At 38.4% G+C, this 19,875-nt stretch overlaps 1 protein-coding gene across 1 annotated transcript in view; it reads right to left on the bottom strand.

Annotated features, from left to right (window-relative positions):
* Positions 1-19,875, bottom strand: part of APAF1 (apoptotic peptidase activating factor 1) — a 2,040,921-nt gene that overhangs the window by 753,914 nt on the left and 1,267,132 nt on the right. Inside the window, exon 23 of the mRNA XM_044087206.1 lies at positions 8,580-8,699. Within this exon, the coding sequence (XP_043943141.1) occupies positions 8,580-8,699 (120 nt within the window). The remainder of the gene's footprint in view (positions 1-8,579; positions 8,700-19,875) is intronic.

The following is a 19,875-nucleotide window of genomic DNA, read 5'->3' as shown; positions in this document are numbered from 1 at the left end:
ACTTGTCAGCTGCTCAGGAACAGACTCCCCATCCACATAAAATAAAGTTCATCCCTGTCCACATTCAAGCACAAATTGGATCTATGGATGGGAAACACAAAATTTATGCAAGGACTCCCCCGTATTATTAATGGACAGAGGAAGCTCTTAAATGCTTTATCCCATGCATGGGACCCCCTCAAATTACCTATGGTATAATCCTAGTTATTCTCATTGGGACAATATAATTATCGACCATGGGATTGGTAATGCCAATCTTTAAGCAAATGGGACAGATTAATTTAAGCACAAAAAGAGAAACTGGTTAGGCTTAAAATGGCCTGCAAGGGCAGCTAGCCTAGTACTTACCTAAGAACCTATCAAGATTGACAATAATAGTAATAAGACCTTCTACAACCAAATCCAAAAACTGAAGGTAAAGAAACAATAATGCAGTCTGTTAGAATAAAACGGCATCACAACAGGGCCAACAAAAACAGCCAGCATACAGGAGTTGGAGCAAATTTCAGGTTACAAAGGGAAATGGAATTTCCCACCCAACATGATCTCACCTGAAATTACACCAGGAATAACCTCTGTTCTTATTATGGCAAGAAATGCTTGCTTCAAGGGATCAATTATGACACCAGAAAGCCCAATTTGTTTAAGCAAAAGCATCCTAGTATACCTCTTTATGTGCACTACAAACAGCACATTAACAACTGGCTATTCTCCTGTTACTGAGGCCTCTATCCACAAGGGAGGTCCTTACACATACTCGAGTAATTACAGACTGATCAGTCTCACAAGCATTTTGTGAAATGTGAGAGACAGAATCAGAATCGAACTTTTCAGGCACACAGGGGAAATGTCCTTCTCCATGACCTAGCCCAATATGGCTTTGACAAAAAAAGACTGTGTACGCTTAACCTCAATTTTTTTTGAGAGTTTAACAACCACTCTGAATGAAGGTCTATCTGTCAACGTAGCTTACTTCAATCTGGTTAAAACATTTGACATTACACCTCCTGATGGAAACAAATGAAGTTAATAACTTGAGTCCATAACTGGCTATGAAGCCATAAACAAGTTAAGAAGAGGAGGCCTGCATTACTCAGCATTCCATATCAGCAGTGGGACCCCCCAAGGCACTGTCTTGAAATTAGTTCTTTTTGACATCTTTTTTTCTGCAAATTTGAGGACACTGTTCTTAACCCCTATGGATACCATGTATTTCCAGGCAGCATGTAATCTGTTGCTAACTAGTGCATTAAAAATGACCTTGTCTTCAAGACCAATAAATGTGACATTTTGGAGTGTGGTACTTGATAAAACCTCCTAACAGTTTCATGAACTACTGATGGACAAGACCTAAAAATTGACAAAACAGTTATAAACATCTTGGACACCTTGTAGACAACAGCTTTTCATTTGATACCTATATAGCTGCTACCTTCTAAAAAGCATACACAGTTGCCACCTGATCCTCCATGGACCTGAATGTTGTGCCATAAACGTAACTGTCCCCCTTTATACAGCTCTTACAAGTACAGATACAGAGTACTGTATCCTGCTCTGTAACATACTCTCATGCCATATGGTGCAAATGGGAAAAGTATAATGATTACTCACATAGAGGACTGAAGGACTTCAAGGCTCATCTCAAAGGGAACAACTATAGCAGCTCTCTCTTTTATCGTATATCTTACCACCTTCTTAGAGGGGATCTGTGACTGACATACAGAGCATTAAAATACTCCTTAGTATTTAAACGAGTTTGACATTAACAGAAGAGGACACTCAACCTGTATAAAAAATTTCAGCCATACCGTGCAATGTTATCACAGTGTCTATGGAATGAACTCTTCCTCTCAATTAAACTCAAGCCATCAATTCATTCCTTCAAGAAACAATTGGATGACTATGTGGGCACACACAAATTTCAACATGGGATTCAGGGCAACAGGCCCTGAACTAGTTCACCAAACCTATGAACATTCCTGATAGCTTTCTCGGATAAATCCATTTATTATACATATTACTTTACAAAAAAATCAGTCTGTTTACTTCTGCATTTTCATTAAAGTCACCCTGTGAGCAGGTCATGATGCCATAATGTTGTTCTGTAGCCTCACTATTTTATCCCGCAGCAATCTAAATAACCTGTCACTGCACATGTATCTCAGTACATAAAAAAGCAAGCAAATCACTGATTCATTTTCCAACATAAGCAGCATATGTAATTACTGACAAATCCCAGTTCTGTAACAACCAAGTACATCTATCCATGGCTGCTGAACCTACAAACAGAAAATCAGTCACATAATTACTTGACCTTTTTTGTTCCCCAATATAAGATGATGCTAAACATCTCAAAAACCTCTCATTACACTACATACCTGACAGGTATGTAATCTTTTATGTAATACTGACCATCAGTTTCATCTCCAAAGTGTTCATGTTGTGTTTAAGTACAGGAAGAAAGAAAGGGCAGCTGTAGGAAAGTTTATCCCATGACATTCCCCTGTTGCATGTATGAGGTTGGTAGCTCAAAAAGGTCCATTTCAGTAGAGACACGCTATTACTGAATGACACTACTAAAAATGTTTAGTTCAAGCAGTCACTACATAAACTTTTACTGCTTTTGTCTTTAGTTTCTTAAGACTTGATCAGAAATACAAAACATACTCACAAACTCATTATATATATTTACATATATAACATGACCCACACTTTCACCCAATCAATCCTGAAAAATACTGAAAATATTAATGAAGAAATGTGTCCACTTAATAATCTGCTCATATGGCCATTTAATCCTGGAAATTGTTCTGCATTTAATTTGATCTGCTATCCTAACTCCCTACATTTTAATAAAATATGAATGCCTCCACTAAGAGCAGGCTGTATCAGACTCTAACCAATCAGACCTTTTTTTTTTTTAAGACTGGCAGGAGATATTGCCATAAGCTTCTTGACATTCAGTGAGACTGAAACAGAAACATTCTGGGAGACTTTCATCAGTTTTGGAGTGGAGCCAATGGGGTGACTCAATTTTCAACAATCAGCCAATGGAGAGCGAGATAATAGAGCAGTTATCGAGGCCAGAGAAACTTCTGAGGCACAGGAGTAATGATCCTTGATGAGAGGCAGAACCTGGTATAGGAGGTGGTAAATAACAAATTTTGAATTTATAACCCAAGTAATTCTATTTTTATCCAGTGAACAACATTCCATTTTGGGAAAAGGTCTGTCATTTATCCCCTCCAATAGAGCGAGCATCAGTAAAATGGTAGCAAAATTAAACATGTTCACTCATAAGCTCAACCTTGCCTATTTGTTTAAGGCAAGTAATATTAGTGGGATAAACACAGATTTCAGAATGAAATGCAACTTTAACCCTCCACTCTAAATATTTGAGAATGTTTGTGCATCTAACATCAGAAAGTTGCAAGAACCATCACCAAATAAATCACATTATAATTTGAACAATGGACAGAAAAAAAGCATTACCAAGTCTTAGAAATGTGACAAACATGTACTTTACAAAAGCAGATGAGAGAAATGAGAATAATAAAATGACTGTTGACTAACATTGGGTGGGAGTTTGAAAGACATGCGTAAATAGGCATGCCTTCATTGAAGGTTGAACGTCGAGCTGGCACCTCAGCGTTCATGAAAGTCTACTGCCAATCATTAGCGGACCGGAGTTCCGCTGTGGTGACCCCTAACCGGGAAAAGCCAAAAGACAACCACCATCACTTTTAGGGAAAATTTTAAATCTGATATTTTGGCAGCTTATAAAAAAGTTTGACTTATACTTGTTAAACTTTGTAGCTAATGGTGACTGTTTCTTGCAGTTGTCTATTTTTTATATGGAATACTCAAGATTAGGCTACATCTTTGGCCCACCATAATTCACAAAGCAAGAAAAGTCCTCTTGAGACCTACTGTTACAGCGCATAGCTAAAAGCCTGAACTTGTAGCATCATGTTTAGATAAAATGCTGCAGCCTTATTTAATACACATTATCTCCTATACCAGAGACTTGCGGCATTTTTTAATAAAGCTAACAGATTTCTTTTCTGTCCACAACAATGTAAAGAAACAACTATTAAAAATAAGAAAGTTACACCAGAGGTAAAATAACAACTTAGAAAACCAAAAACACTGAAAAAAAGCATAGTCAGGAGCCCAAGAACAGAAATAGTGTTCAAAGTTTAATATATTGCTTTCACCCAACAAGACGTCATCAGAAAACTATTCAACCAAAAATGTCGAGCACTTTTTATATAAAAATCTACCAGTGAAAAACTTTAATTCATTGTTTAATTAAAATTCTTTAGTTAATACTTTAATTGCTAAACCAGTTGGAAAAACTTAAAAAAAACTTCATAAATAGTAATACGTATGCACAAAGTAGAAATAAAAAAGTACAAAAACATTAATTTATAAACCTTTAGCCTTCTGTTCTTTAGGAAACACTTAACATTAACACATTAATTTAGACCTGTATACTTGTCTGCTCTTAACTTTATTTGCCATTCAGCTTCCCTTGTCTGCTTTTAAGTCACTTCGTCTTAAGTATTGTGGGGCCACTGCAACACAGCGAATAAGAACTTTTTATATTCCTTACAAATGAGGGAATGCTTGTACAATGCATTTTTCTTATCTTTAGTTTTGATAGAATACTGATGTTTGTTAATTCTCTTTTCAAGGTAAGGTTGTACCTAAGCAAGTTTAGTCAACTATCAGGTGATAAAATTATACTGTGCAGCCAGTTATTAGAATTATCAAGTGTTTCCTAAAGTACAGAAGGCTAAAGGTTTATAAACAAATGTTTTTGTACTTCTTTTGTATTTTTTTTATTTCTACTATGTAAATTCAAATCAGAGCAGAACAGACCAATAAGCTAAATTCAGCAAACCTTGAGTCCTGGAATTCTTCTCAAAACCTTTATTGAACATATACCAGATCACAAACGGAAAAAGGATAAAATAGCTCCACAATCCAACTACTAAGCTTTCACGATGGGGCATCATCAGAGTACAAAATGAATAATTTTGTCATCCCTTATATACAACTTTTGGTAATTCAATTAGCAATTAATCAATCAATTAGCTGATGGTAAGAAAGTCAAAAAAGCATCATGTTAAAGGTACAATGAACAATCAAAAGACTTGAATAAACTTGAAGTAATAATGCAGTATAATAAATATAGTTGTAAGTTTGATGTTTAAAACAGTCTCATTGATTTAGTATAAAAGATCCATAGAATAAAAGATGTAAAATAATAAATATTCTAACTTTATAAATAAACCTAAAAAGGTAGTGTGTTGATAAAATAGAATGCTTAGTTAAAATATGTAAAAATGTCTCATAATAAAATGCATAAATAGATGTATTTGTAATAAATGTATAAAAAATTATATATATATATATATATATATATATATATATATCAATAAATGTAATAATTGTATAAATGTTAATAATAAGTTGTAACAATAAATAAATATAAAAAATAATATAAATATTAAAAATATATATATATATATATTTCCTGTAAAATTGTTAGTTTCTAAATATATAAATACTAGTAATTGTCTTAAATAGCATAGATCAACATTGACTCAACAACAAAAAATATTTTGATAAAAACAAAATTTATATAAACTGTGATCTTAGTTTTAATATGCTAGAAATAGCAATTTGTTCATTCAAACCTGGCTGTTTACAGGCATTAAGCCTGAGTTGCCATAAACATTCTTTTGCTTCTAACAACGTTTTGTCATCTCCACCTTTATGTTTGTTGAATGGTACCTTGTCAATGACAAAAAACAAAAATCTCTTATAATTTTTACATATTCTGGTGTGATTAAATAAAGCATTAGTAGATATATGTCTTTTAATATCACTTAGATGTTCCGTGACATGTGTTTTAAGTTTTCTTATAGTTTTTCCTATATAAAATACATCACATGCAGTGCATGTTGCAACATACACGACCATACTGGTGTTGCAGTTACAGTGACCAGGGCATTTCAGGGTTTTGCCATAATTAAATATTGAAATATAGGGACCATCAAAAATAAATCGACATACATGGCATGACCCACACTTACTCATCCTAGAATGCCTCAATTGTTCACTGTTATAGTTGGTCTCAAAAATATTTTTCAAATTTTTGCCTTTGCTGAATGTAATTTTGGGTACCATTCCTAAAATGTCAGAAAGTTCAACATCTGTATCTATAATACTAGTCCAAAATTCATGAACACAATTCACTATCTCGTGTGCTTGATTATTGAAAGGAATAATAAATGCATCATTCCTAGGGGTAGAGATCTGTGAGGTAGTTCCTTCAAAAGTTTCATAATTAATGATTGGTTTATATTTAGTCAACCTCATGGATGTCACTTCTTTACTAATATTTGATACTAGATCGTGAGGATAGCCTCTATCAAAGAACATATTCATAAGTAAATCCAACTCGTGTTTAAACACTTGATTATTACTAATTATTTATTTAATTATGGCAAAACCCTGAAATGCCCTGGTCACTGTAACTGCAACACCAGTATGGTCGTGTATGTTGCAACATGCACTGCATGTGATGTATTTTAAATAGGAAAAACTATAAGAAAACTTAAAACACGTGTCACGGAACATCTAAGTGATATTAAAAGACATATATCTACTAATGCTTTATTTAATCACACCAGAACATGTAAAAATTATAAGAGATTTTTGTTTTTTGTCATTGACAAGGTACCATTCAACAAACATAAAGGTGGAGATGACAAAACGTTGTTAGAAGCAAAAGAATGTTTATGGCAACTCAGGCTTAATGCCTGTAAACAGCCAGGTTTGAATGAACAAATTGCTATTTCTAGCATATTAAAACTAAGATCACAGTTTATATAAATTTTGTTTTTATCAAAATATTTTTTGTTGTTGAGTCAATGTTGATCTATGCTATTTAAGACAATTACTAGTATTTATATATTTAGAAACTAACAATTTTACAGGAAATATATATATATATTTTTAATATTTATATTATTTTTTATATTTATTTATTGTTACAACTTATTATTAACATTTATACAATGAATTATTACATTTATTGATATATATATATATATATATATAATTTTTTATACATTTATTACAAATACATCTATTTATGCATTTTATTATGAGACATTTTTACATATTTTAACTAAGCATTCTATTTTATCAACACACTACCTTTTTAGGTTTATTTATAAAGTTAGAATATTTATTATTTTACATCTTTTATTCTACGGATCTTTTTATACTAAATCAACGAGACTGTTTTAAACATCAAACTTACAACTATATTTATTATACTGCATTATTACTTCAAGTTTATTCAAGTCTTGCTTAGTAACATTTGATTGTTCATTGTACCTTTAACATGATGCTTTTTTGACTTTCTTACCATCAGCTAATTGATTGATTAATTGCTAATTGAATTACCAAAAGTTGTATATAAGGGATGACAAAATTATTCATTTTGTACTCTGATGATGCCCCATCCGAGTGGGTGAAAGCGCTTAGTATTTTGGATTGTGGAGCTATTTCTACTATGTACACATGTATTACTATTTATGGATTTTTTTTAAGTTTTTCCAACTGGTTTAGCATTTTAAGTGTTAACTAAAGAATTTTAATTCAATAACGAATTAGATTTTTTTCATTGGTAGGTTTTTATATAAAAGGTACTTGAAATTTTTGGCTGAATAGTTTCTGATGAAGCCTTGTTGGATAAAAACGGTATATTAAACTTTAAACGCCAGTTCTATTCTTAGACTCCTGACTATGCTTTTTTCAAGTGGTTTTTGTTTTCTAAATAATGTGAAAGACTTAATTTTGGTTATTCTGTAAACACTGTGGTGTTGTATATTTCTTATACTGGAGGAAGTGGAAATGGAGAACTTTTTTGATTTAAAAATTCACCCTTTCCACCAGGAGTTTGAATATTTTATCTACATTAATATAAATGGTCTTATAAAACAAGTATTTTTGTTTTGAAAGGAAATTGTTTTCATCAAGTGTCTAATGTGAAGATGGGAGGAGGCATACCCCTGTGCTCACCGATTAATGTACTGACATAATAAGATGAAGAAATTCTGTATACATTGGTAGGTTTCTGCAAAGTGATTTTTTATTCACATTTTATAACTAATCTTTTTATTTTACGGACTGGTAGACTTGGAGATAATGGATTATTTTTTTTTCAGAGTTAAATCAAAGTTCCTCTTTTTTAAAATTTAGAAACAGCCATTATTTTAATAAGATTTCTTATCTGAGCATTATTTATTTATTTGTTTGAGGGTGTTTGTATTTTTTTAACCAGGGTAGAGCACTGACCATAAATAACAAATTTCAGTCCCGGTTCAGGCTTTTTGTGTGGTAAAGGGCAAATTATTTTTTTTTATCTAAAACTGACCACATAACAGATGGTTACATTAAAGAGGCAATAAAAAGAGAATCTTGTCAAGTAATATAATACATTTACAACACCCAAAATGGGTTAAAAAGGATCAATAATCTCTAAAGAATACTTTTACCTTAACTGTTCCATCAAAAGACCATGACAGAAGTTGTGAGTTCCTCAGAAGTTTGAAATTCTTTACTGGTTCCTTGTGTCCTATTAACATATTGGAGGCCTGTGTCTCCCAGTTCCACACCTATAAAATAGACACATATTAAATGTCTATATTACAAACAGTTTTTAAGCATGCCTGACATACCGACCATCATAACCTGTGTATATAACAAGACGTTTGATTTGCTTTAAGTTGCATTTAGTGTCCCCTTTTGTTAAGCTGTTCAAACTTTTCTACCAACTCTTGTTACCTTTCTGTAAAACATCACACCTCCCTGTTGATTTCAACTACAAACACCTCTTTTGCTGAAATAAAGGGCAATAATTCCATTTGAAGGTTAACATAACTAAAGCACTGATACCAACAAAATGTTATCCAAAAGTCCTGCCCTAGATGAAAATTTATTTGAATACATAGCTGCTAGGCATGCAGTCCAGAAGACCTATAAACAGCTTATTTAAAATTTCCAATTGCCCCAAAGCATTGTCTGATTACCTGACTTGCTCAGGGTCACACTGCAGGCAAATGAAGGTAGAAAGATTCAAACACTGCACCCTGCATTAACAATTTAGAACTTTAGTTCTCTGCACTGTCAGAGACAAAGGGGGTAAGACATCACAAACTAAAATGTACTACTACTATGCAGTTCTACGCTTTAGAGGCAAAACATGTCCTTTGTCTGATTGTGTGCCTCATTTAAGTACAAGTGAGAGAGGAAACAATGTAGAACCACAGCCAGTTCCAATCCATTTCAATAGCTGATAGAGGAGACAGAACAGCAATACAGAAGTCACAGGTATGAGTCCTAGCTGAAACACACATGATATAAGCTCATCTGTAGTAAATATATTAAGCTTAAAAGGGAACACTACCTTCTGCCAATTGGCACAGAGGGTCAGGTGTACAGTATGACAGAAGAATGTCAAATACTCTAAAATGTAAGGTGTACAAAACAGTGATGCGACCAGTACTACTGAATGGTACAGAAACCTGGGCAGTAATGCCAGAGCAGTTAAGGAAGCTAGAGGTGGAGATGAAGTGCCTGAGACAGGTGGTAGGATGCACACAGTGGGACAGATGAAAAAATGAGGACATAAGAACAAAAGTCAAAGTAGCTCCAATTGCAGAAAAGGTCAAGGAGAACAGATTATAGTGATTCAGGCACATGTGCAGAAAAGCAGAAGACAATCTGGTGAAGATGATTTGGGACAAAAAGGAAGAAGGCAAGAGAAGACAATGGCATCCAGCAAATAGGTGGATGGATGGTGTGAGAGAAGACCTGTGACATGTAGGAGTGTCGAAGGTAGGAAAGTAGAATTGAATAAAGAGAGTTGGTGACAGCTGACATGACACTCCAACCCCTTGTAGAAAATGGGGACAAAGGAGAGGTTGATGATATACAGGACTACCTACAACATTTACAAGACCATGAATCTCTTCTGTTGACAGCCTTGCATGATCATAAGCAGGAAATGCTGCAATAGACATCAATATACTAATATAAGCCCTATTAATGAGACAGTGCACTTACTATTTACTGTCTTTTCCTCTAACAGTTTTAAATTGTAACACTCTAAAGATACATGCCATACCTCTCAACCTGCCAGCCCTCAAAACTATAACTGGGACCATCAAAACTCATAACAGGGCGTCCAAGGTCATAGTATTTAAATTTTGCTTACGTGTAAATCTGCACTCTTGGGGGGGGGGGGGGTAATGGGTAAATTCACTCTAGGAACACATGTAATTCTGCATCTTCAAAGGAGGGTTAGAGGATGTTATGCTCTAGGAAAGTGACGATATATGAAGATTAAACATATTACTGTTTCCTACTTCAGTATCTTCTGTCACATTAGAGAAAATAAATGGGTAGAGGTTCTCTTGCTGCTGTTAGAGGTGATATTTTCAGCATCTGCAAAAATCCATCTAGACTGTTGAACCATACAAATAAAAGTCTTCAGTAAAAAGGAAGAAATGGTATTGCACTGATAAGGTTGATAACAGAAGAATCATAAAGATCAGCAGCAGTTATACAGGAGATATAAAGCTCACTATTAGCACATTATGAAAACTAGTAATGTGAGCCACATATACTATGGCATGAAAATCCTTTCATGTACTCGGTAAAAGACCCACTAATACAGTGAGGATTATAACACATTAGCAGAGCATTACAATTTTCTGGATTCAACAGGTACACAGCCATAGTCTTTGGATTTTACACAAAACTGTAAGCACCATGAATTCTTGATTCTGCATCAGTACCATTGCTCAGATTTAGTTCACTTTACACATATTAAAGAATAGCAACAATAAAATGAAGCACTTTCCCTCAATTTATGGCAGTACTTTCAAACTACAATCAAGTTGCACAAGCCTTGTGTAATATTTTACTACCTTCCTTGTTTTAGCTTGATACAGAACTCATTAAAAAGAAAGTTTTGTTTTATTTATTTTAACACAGAGAGACAACACACATACACACACACATGCAAAAATACAAAAAAAAAATGAAATGATATAGCAATATAAATAATGCAACAGAATTTATCATGCAATGGATCAAAACTGCATTACGCACATACTGTACAGGTTACCACTTTTTTTCTTCTACAAAAAATAATAATAAAGGCACAAACGATAACAGTTACCAAGCAGCATTTTGCATGACAGTATTAAAAAGATATCTTGTGACAAATTATACCAGGGTCCATCTTTCTGATGTAACTGGAAAAGATATGTAGCCACTAAGCTCATGACTTCAAGCTAGTACTTTGGTATAATGGTACTGGTGCTGCAGCAAGATGGCTGAGCCTTAAATAATTCTCCCTGCACTAATACTCAGTAGGAAATATGAATTACTGTGTATTCGTTCTGAACAGGAGCATTCTTGTCACTCCTGAGAAGAGTATGATCTTCTTCAACTTTGTATGGGAATATAAGTTGAAATACTGCACATGTACGTCACAAACTGTGCTACATCTTTAGCGGAGTATAGGTTATGTAAGCACATTACAAAATTACAGTTACTTTGTACATTTTCAAGAAAAGTAACTTTAAAACAACCTCCCACACTGTTCCTAAGTGCCTACTACAATCGCATGTAGTGATTTCCAATAATAAAATAACTGTTTAATGATTCCCTGCCATCAGTTTTCATTCGATATGAAGTTGAGCAAACTATGTAAAAAAGTCAAAACTGCATTACTTTTGTTAATTAGTGGCACTGCATTCTTGCGTTCCCTCCTGACTCTAGTTAAAGGCTGTGCAGGTCTGCAGCCACTCGTACATCTGTTTTCTAATCTGATACACCATGGTGCAGGTACTGCAAAGATATGAAACTGAGTGCCCCCAATCAGGTCTACTAAGTACTAAGCAATTACACATTTGTTCTTCATTTTGGAAGAAAACATTCTTAAGAGGATTACTTGAAAGACTGTCACTGAACATTGTTTGGAAGGACGGTATGATCGAGGAAAGCTGGCTATGAGGAGCAGCACCAGTATATATGGTATAAGTACAGTGCGGGTTCTAAGAGCACATGTGTAGTGAGTGCAAATATGTTTTAATAGTACATAGTGTGGGTGCTGACAGTATGTGTATGTATGTAGCAGGAGAGCAACAATGTCTGTGAAAGTACACAGTGTGGGTGTTGAGAATATATACATATGGAGCCTGTGTGCAGGTATGTTTGTGTAATAAAAAACTGTTATGGAACCATCTGCGGGATTTAGTAAACTCCATGTAGGCTTCACCCAGAGCCTACATGGAGTTTATGTGTTTGCGCAATGGTACATGGTGCGCGACAGTGCATATTAATGAGGCTTGGCCTGCCTAAGCTTTGTTTCACAGCTTGCAACAGTGTTGCTGGCCATGAACCCTCATAAGCAAACACAGATAGCAATTCTGTGTAAGGAAGAGCACTTTTGGTTTGCAGATTTGCACACAATGCTACAATGATCACCAGGGGTTTTACAAGTAGCTGGCATTCTGTGCAACTCATCTGTGCAGAGGCCAACTTAATGAGAGGACAAATAACCATTAACAGGGACATATTTGGCAAAGATGTCACATAGGAATGTGTTAGAATGTAACACTCACAACCCCTTAGAGCAACAAATGTGGACAAAGCCACAATAATGGGATGAAATAGGGACAGCGTTTTAATACTGCACTAACAAACTTAGGAAGCTGATAGAAAATATAGGTTGTACATTAGCATGAACTTACTGAAGAGCATGAAATTTGAAACTCAAATGCCAGTCATCAGTTTCTGACTGCACTCTGCAATGACACGCCAGTGATTTGTCAGGAAAAAAATATGAGGAAAAGATCACAAACATGAGACAAAAAAGTACTGCACATTCTGCACAGGTCAGAACAGCTGAGAGTTGTGCACTCAAATGTATGTAATATTGAGTTACATCAGTCCAGAGACCATTCCCAGTGATATTGCAGAAAGCCACATATTTGTTAAAGAAAACATCTGGACATCCTGGAAATACCTGGACAGTTGAGAGGTATGAATGTGAAGTATATGGTCCAAACACAGTACAGGACAATGTACCTACAGGGCAGAGTATTGTGATATCTCATTCCTGGCATTTTGTACTGAAGCTGCGTTAACTAGCTGTAACAGGACATGGGACTGCCATGTAAAATGATCACCAAGGGGAAGAGTGCATGTATTGTATAGGGACAGAGAAGAATTGTAGGAATGAACACAGGGAAAGAGTACAGGTGAAACTCTCACATGTACAGCAGAGGAGGGCATGTCAATGGAAGATGGTTGTATCAGCAATACCAAGCATTTATATGGTACAGTACGGACTCTACAGTGAAAATTTGTTGCCTGTGATGGTCACACAAAGTGACATAACAATGGAGAGGATGTCTGTGTGAGATAATCCTTACATGAAAATGCAGAGGATATGTGTCAAGGATCTGACATACAATTGGGGTAGGGTGCATACTGGGAAGATGTGCAAAATGATATACCTGAATATAGGTGTACTCTCAGCAGAGAGCAAGGTGGCCACAGGTAAAGGATCATGGCAAACATTACAAGAACCAACCACAATCGTGGACAATTTCAGAATAATATCACCACTATTCCAATGCCTCTGGGATAACATATTTGATGTGGAGTGATAACAGATGAGCTTACACATGCATGCGCACACACACACACACACACACACACACACACACACACACACACACACACACACACACACACACACATACAAACACACACATACAAACACACACATACAAACACACACACACTCTCTCTGAGTTTTCACAAACAGCCTTCAATATTTACGGAACTGTATATCTCGCATACACTGTTTTAGTACACAGACACGGAGACACACAGGCACGCATAAAGTAATTTATATTAGTCTATGGCTGATACCTTGTAGCCTCTTGCTAAAGCTACAAGGTGACTCAATACTGTAATGATAGAATATCTGTGTACTCTGCATGAAAGCCTTCACATTACTGGAGGAGGATGTATATATGAAAAAATGTGCAGTTTATTTTTGCAGTCTTCATACTTTCAGATTGGTCAATCCACAGGGAATCTATTGGGAGTTTAAATGGGGATCTAAAAGGTAGTGTTATAACAGAACTCATCTACACTACTGTATAATGCTGACCTCTTCAGGAATCACAAACTCCAAACACCAGATTCTGAACAAAATTAACATCAAGCCAAGTGAAAATGGCTGGACTTCAGTTATCACATTCTTGGAGCAAGCACATGCTCTGGGGAGGGTCCCCCAAGCTGAAAATCGAACCTCCTGACAAAACAGTGACATCAGTTGTGTGCCACTAAAAGGTCATGAATCCATCACTACTCACACTGTCTTAACAAGGAATGAACAAAAAGGAGAGACTAACATGAGCAATAATTTGAGATACCAAAAAATGGCTGCACTTCCAGTCTGAATTTCTAACCATAAACTACTGGATCAAGGTGATCTTTCTTCTTGAGGCCAATAAGGAAGATGCTATTTAATAAAAAAGCCAACTTTCCATCAGTGAACTCTGTTTTACCTGTATAAGGAAAGTACAGCTGTGTACACTTACATAAATGTATATGTTCGAGTGTATTCACAGTTGCAGTCATCACTTGTGGGTTTATCCCTGCTGGATAGCCCTCGGCAGGCCCAAATACCAGAGTAAAGGATTTCCCTTCTGCATCGGCTATCGGTCGCCTGAGACTCACGTCAGGTTGTCAGGGCTATAAAAGGAGGCAGCTGATGCCATTACATCAGTTTTTCTTGCCCCCAACATATAGGAGCCCCACCAAGAAGGCTTGAAAGTGGCCAACCTGGAGTAGCCCATTAACTATGATGGAAATAAACAGGGAGAAGGTGGGAGGGAAACAGGACTGCAACCATGAATACACACAAACATCTACATTTATGGTAAGTGGACACAACTGTACTATGTTCGGTGTGTTTCACTGTTGTAGTCATCACTTGTGGGAAGATTCCAAAAGCTGAGTAGTAGAGTGGAAGGAAGGAAGGGAAGAAGCCGGAGTCTAGGCTTGCACTGCTTTAAGTGGATTTGAAGAAAATAGCCAGATGATAGTTTTTGGTGAAGGTGTGAACTGAAGTCCAGGTGTCAGCTTCTAAAATATCCTTGGTAGGAACATAGTGGAAGTTGATGCGGCCCTAGTAGAATGGGTTCTGACGAAAGGAGTAGCAGAAATGGATGCAGTGTGATATCCATTTAGAAATGGTCTGCTTGAATATCGGTTTTCCCTCTGTCTACCGAGCAAAGCTGACCAGCAGCTGGTCAGTCTTTATGAAAGACTTGGTTCTATCCAGATAGCATCTAATCTGTCTGTGCACATCTAAAGTATGCAGAATCCTTTCCCCTTTATTTTGTGGGTTTGGAAAAAAGGTAGGGAGATGGATAGCCTGATTAAGGGTCACGTCAGAGACCACCTTAGGCATAAAGGAGGGGTTGGTTCTGAGACACCCTGTCTGCATGGAAAATAATGAAGGGTTCAATGGTCATGAGGGCTTGCAGCTCGGAAACTCTCCTGGCTGAGGTTATGGCCCAGCTGGAAGGCAGTCTTCAAGGAGAGGTGCTTCAGTTCTGCTGAGGCAACTGGTTCAAAAGGAGGCAAAGTCAGTTTTTCCAGGACAAAGTTCAGGTCTCATGATGGAGTAAGTTGCCTTCCAGATGGTCTGATATCTGACACGCCCTCTAAGGAATTGCTTCAACATGGGATGTGAGAACATAGGTTTCTCTGTTGGGGAATGAGCAGAGATAGCTGAGGCATGTACTTAGATACAGGAGTATGACAATCACTTCTGCACAAGCTCCACCAGGTAGTCCAGAACCAATGAGAGAGTAGCATGGGTGCTGCTTTCACCTTATTGTGGCATCAGGTAGTAAATCTTTTCTATTTTGTGGAATCGATTTCCGGGTGCTGGGCCTCCTGGCCTCTTTAATGATATCCAGAACAAGGTTGCTCAAAGGTGCCCTGATATCTGCCTCTGAGGACATGCCATGCGGATAGGCTGAAAGTTTGAACATTTGGATGCAATATTGACCCTTTTTCTTGGATTAGCAGCTTTGCTGTGAGAGGCACGCTCATGGGTAGCTCTTTGGTCAGGCTGAGGAGTAAGGGGTACCAGTGCTGCCTGGGCCAGTTTGGGGCAATGAGGATAGCCCTTGGCCCTTCCTCCCTGATCTTTAACAGTGCCCTGGGAATCAGTGGCAAGGGAGGGAATGCGTACACAAACAGGCTGCCCCAGTGAAAGGAGAGTGTCCACCTTCCAAGCTTGTGGGTGGAACTCCGTGGAGCAGACCCTGGTCAACTGTATGTTTTCTATTGTTGCAAAGAGGTCTACCTCCAGCATCCCCCAGAGGAGTAAGATGCTGAGGAAGGTCTCCCTGTGTAGCTGCCACTCGTGGGGGTCCAGGACACTTCTGCTGAGCTGGTCTGCCAGAGTATTTATTCCCCTGGAATGTACTGGGCTATTAGATGCAGTCCCATTATTGAGGCCGTCTGCCAGATTAGCACAGCTAGGCGACAAAGGCAGTAGGAGTGTGTGCCCCCACGTTTGTTGATGTACCCCATGACCGTGGTGTTGTCTGTTTTGATCAAGAGTACTCCTGGTCTGAGGTGGACTTTGAAAGCTATTATTGCCCTGTGCACTTGCATCATTTCCTTCAGGTTGATATTAAGGGCTAGACCTCCCTGATCCCAAATGCCTTGAGTGCACATATCTCCCAAGTGAGTCCCCCAGGCTGTGTCTGAGGCATTGGTGGTGATGGTCTGACCTTAGGGAAGGGTGATAAAGGGTAGACCCCTGTTCAGGGTACATACTTCTGCCCACCATAAAAGTTCCTTCCTCAAGCAGGGAATCAGAGGCAGTTGGTGCTCTCGTGACTGTGAGTGTTGACACCATAGGTTTCTGAGGTACCATTGCAGTTTTCTCATGTGGAGCCTGGCCAAAGGCACCAACAGGATGCAGGATAGCATGTACCAGAGTGCTTGCAGGAACTTCTTGTTGTGTGGTGGGTCCTGCAAGCTAAATGAGAAAAGTAGAGGGGGAGAAAAGTTTTGCTTCTCTGAAAAGAGGAAGGTTCTTTGGGCAAATGTGTCCAGCAGAGCTCTTAAGAAGGTTAGCCATCTTGTGGGTTGGAATTTGGATTTTTCCTTCTTGATGGTAAATTCCAGAGAGATTGGGAGGGTTTGGACAAAGGTAATATCCTGCAGGAGTTACTCCTTGGTGTCTGATAGGGTTAAATCTGCATGTCTTTCTGTTTGCAAAAGGCAATAACAGGAGCCAGGTACATGGTGAAGATTCTGGGAGCAGTAGATAAACCAAAGGACAGAGCAGAGAACTGAAAGTGCTCTGAGCCTGCCCTGAAGTGCAGGAAACTCCTGCAGGACCCCTTTATGGAGATATGGAGGTAGGCATCCTTCAGATCTAGGGTTACCAGCCAAGCATTTGGTGCCAACATTAACTATGACTTGTGAAGGGTCAGCATTTTGAATTTTGGCACTTGGAGGGACAGATTTAATGTGGATAGGTCTAGAATAGGGCATCAGATGCCCTCTTTTCTGGGTACTAGGAACAACCTTGAACAGAATCCTTTTCCGGCTTGTTCCTTTGGTACTGGCTGCACTGCTCCTTGAGGACAAGATTTTTGAATTTGGTGGATGGCTTCTGTCCTCTGGTTTACTGGTACATCTGGAAAACCTGAATATCTGGGGTTCTCTATGAATGTGAATCTGTATCCTTTGGAAATTATTTTTAAGACCAAACGATCTGCGGTGATGATTTGCCACTTGCCTAGGAATAGGAAAGTCTTCCTCCTGACCTGTCTGGGGGGGGGGGGGCAGAGGGGAGAAGAGAAAGTGATTATGAGTCCTTAGGGTAGGGAGTGGACTTAGAACTCCCTTGCCTAGGCATAGTAGAGGTCCACTGTCTAGGCCTCTGCTGGCTTTGCTGCTGGTGCCTGGAGGGCCTATCGCTGTGTCCCTTCCTTTGCACAGTTTTTGCTTGGACAGAAAAGGACCAGTGCTTGGTAGGGAAGTTCCTGCTGAATCTGGGGGGCTGTATCTGCAGGAAGTCCTTGATCGTCTGCAATGACTTGACCTGGTCTTCCATTTTTTTAATCACCTCCTCTGCCTTAGGGTCGAACAATTGTTCCTTATCCAAGGGGATGTCCAGAGGTTTTGATTTAACCTGCTCAGGCAATGGTTGCTCCCTCAACCATGCATGCCTTCTAATGACTGAGCCAGAAACTGCAGCACTGATAGAAGCTTCATAAGCATCAAAGCCGCAATGTAGGGAATTGCTTGGCCACTTGAGAGCTGGACTGCATCATATCTACTAGTTCTCTGGTAGTAGTGCTTTCTAGTAAGGTGGATATTTTCTGCTTTAACAAGTCCAGCATGTTCTGTTGATATTTAAGCATATGGAATTGGCAATTGAGAGCTCTAATGGCTAGGGTAGCCAAAGTGTAGACCTTCTTGCCCCATTGGTACAAAGCTCTGCTCTCCTTGTCAAAGGGTATGGGATTCTTGAAGGAACTGGCCTTAGGTCCCTGAGCAATGACCTCTGGATCAGCTGCAGGGTTCTTAAACAAATACTTATGGGTGTCTGGCACCCTAGATCTGTTAGGTTTTCTGGGTGCAGGGGGCAGGGCATCAAAGGTGAAGCCAAACTCCAGGAAGACATCCTCCACCACATCCAGAATGGGAGGAATGGCTAAGGGTTTATGTTGTAATAAGTCCAGGAACTCACCCGGCCTCTTCTTTGACTGGGGGGGTAGTCCTGAGCGTCCCAATGGAAATGATCTCTGAGGTAAATTAAGGTCTCCCCGAATAAGAGGTCCTCAGTAGGCGATGCAGAAGGAATGGATTCCTTAGCATGTGAATCTTCAAAGGCTGCCAGGGGCTATTCTTTAGTGTCCGAGTCCAGAAATTCAGAGTGCTCTGACTCTGGCAATGAAAGCACATCTGGAGAAAGGTGTCTTTTTCTTATGGCTGGGGTATCTTGAGCAGACTGGTTACCCCTGATGAGAGAGATTAAATCCTCAGCCATCCTAAGTAACTGCTGAGACTAAGCAGGTTGGGTGGGAGGTAGTCGGTGACTGGGCTCTGAGGAAGGTGTTTTCCTAGGGGTGGCCTTGGTCTTAGGTCTAAGTGATTCAATGGGCTTATGTGTGGTTTTGACTGGTGGCATGGCCGTCGGTCTTTGTCTGGTGTCGGTCATCCGAAAGGTCTCAGCAGAAGCCGGTGCATGCAAAGCAGCTCCGGACCCACCAGTGGGGCTGGCGACCGATATTTCAGTAGGAGAAGCCTGATACGCCAGCATACCAGACTCCAAAAGGGTCTCGGTAGAGGTCTGCGATGGCTCTTCAGCTGTCATCATCAAAGGCTGCGTATGCAGCTCAATGAGTTACACTGTACTAGTGGACGGCTGGCTGGCTGGCTGACTACAGCTTTGAGTCATGTGAGGGCCTAACCTTCTGTGTTCTCTTTCCTTTTCCTTTCTCTTTTTCGGAATTTGCACAGTAGACTGACGGACGGATGTCATTTTGCATTGGTAACTACTCTCCCTGAAATGCCTTGCTACAAATTCAGCTCTTCTATGGAAGGTCCTAGCATTAAATAAGGCACAGAATCCTGAACACTGAACATACAAATTAGCATTATCCTGATGGTAATTTGGTTTTCAAAAAAACTTCACATTTAAGTAAGCAAGCACTTGGT

This window comes from Protopterus annectens, chromosome 11.part0, assembly GCF_019279795.1.
Source record: "Protopterus annectens isolate FY-2018-M chromosome 11.part0, PAN1.0, whole genome shotgun sequence".
Classification (NCBI taxonomy): domain Eukaryota; kingdom Metazoa; phylum Chordata; order Ceratodontiformes; family Protopteridae; genus Protopterus; species Protopterus annectens.
Note: the sequence above shows the minus strand (reverse complement) of the source record. Positions and strands in the feature narration are given on the sequence as shown.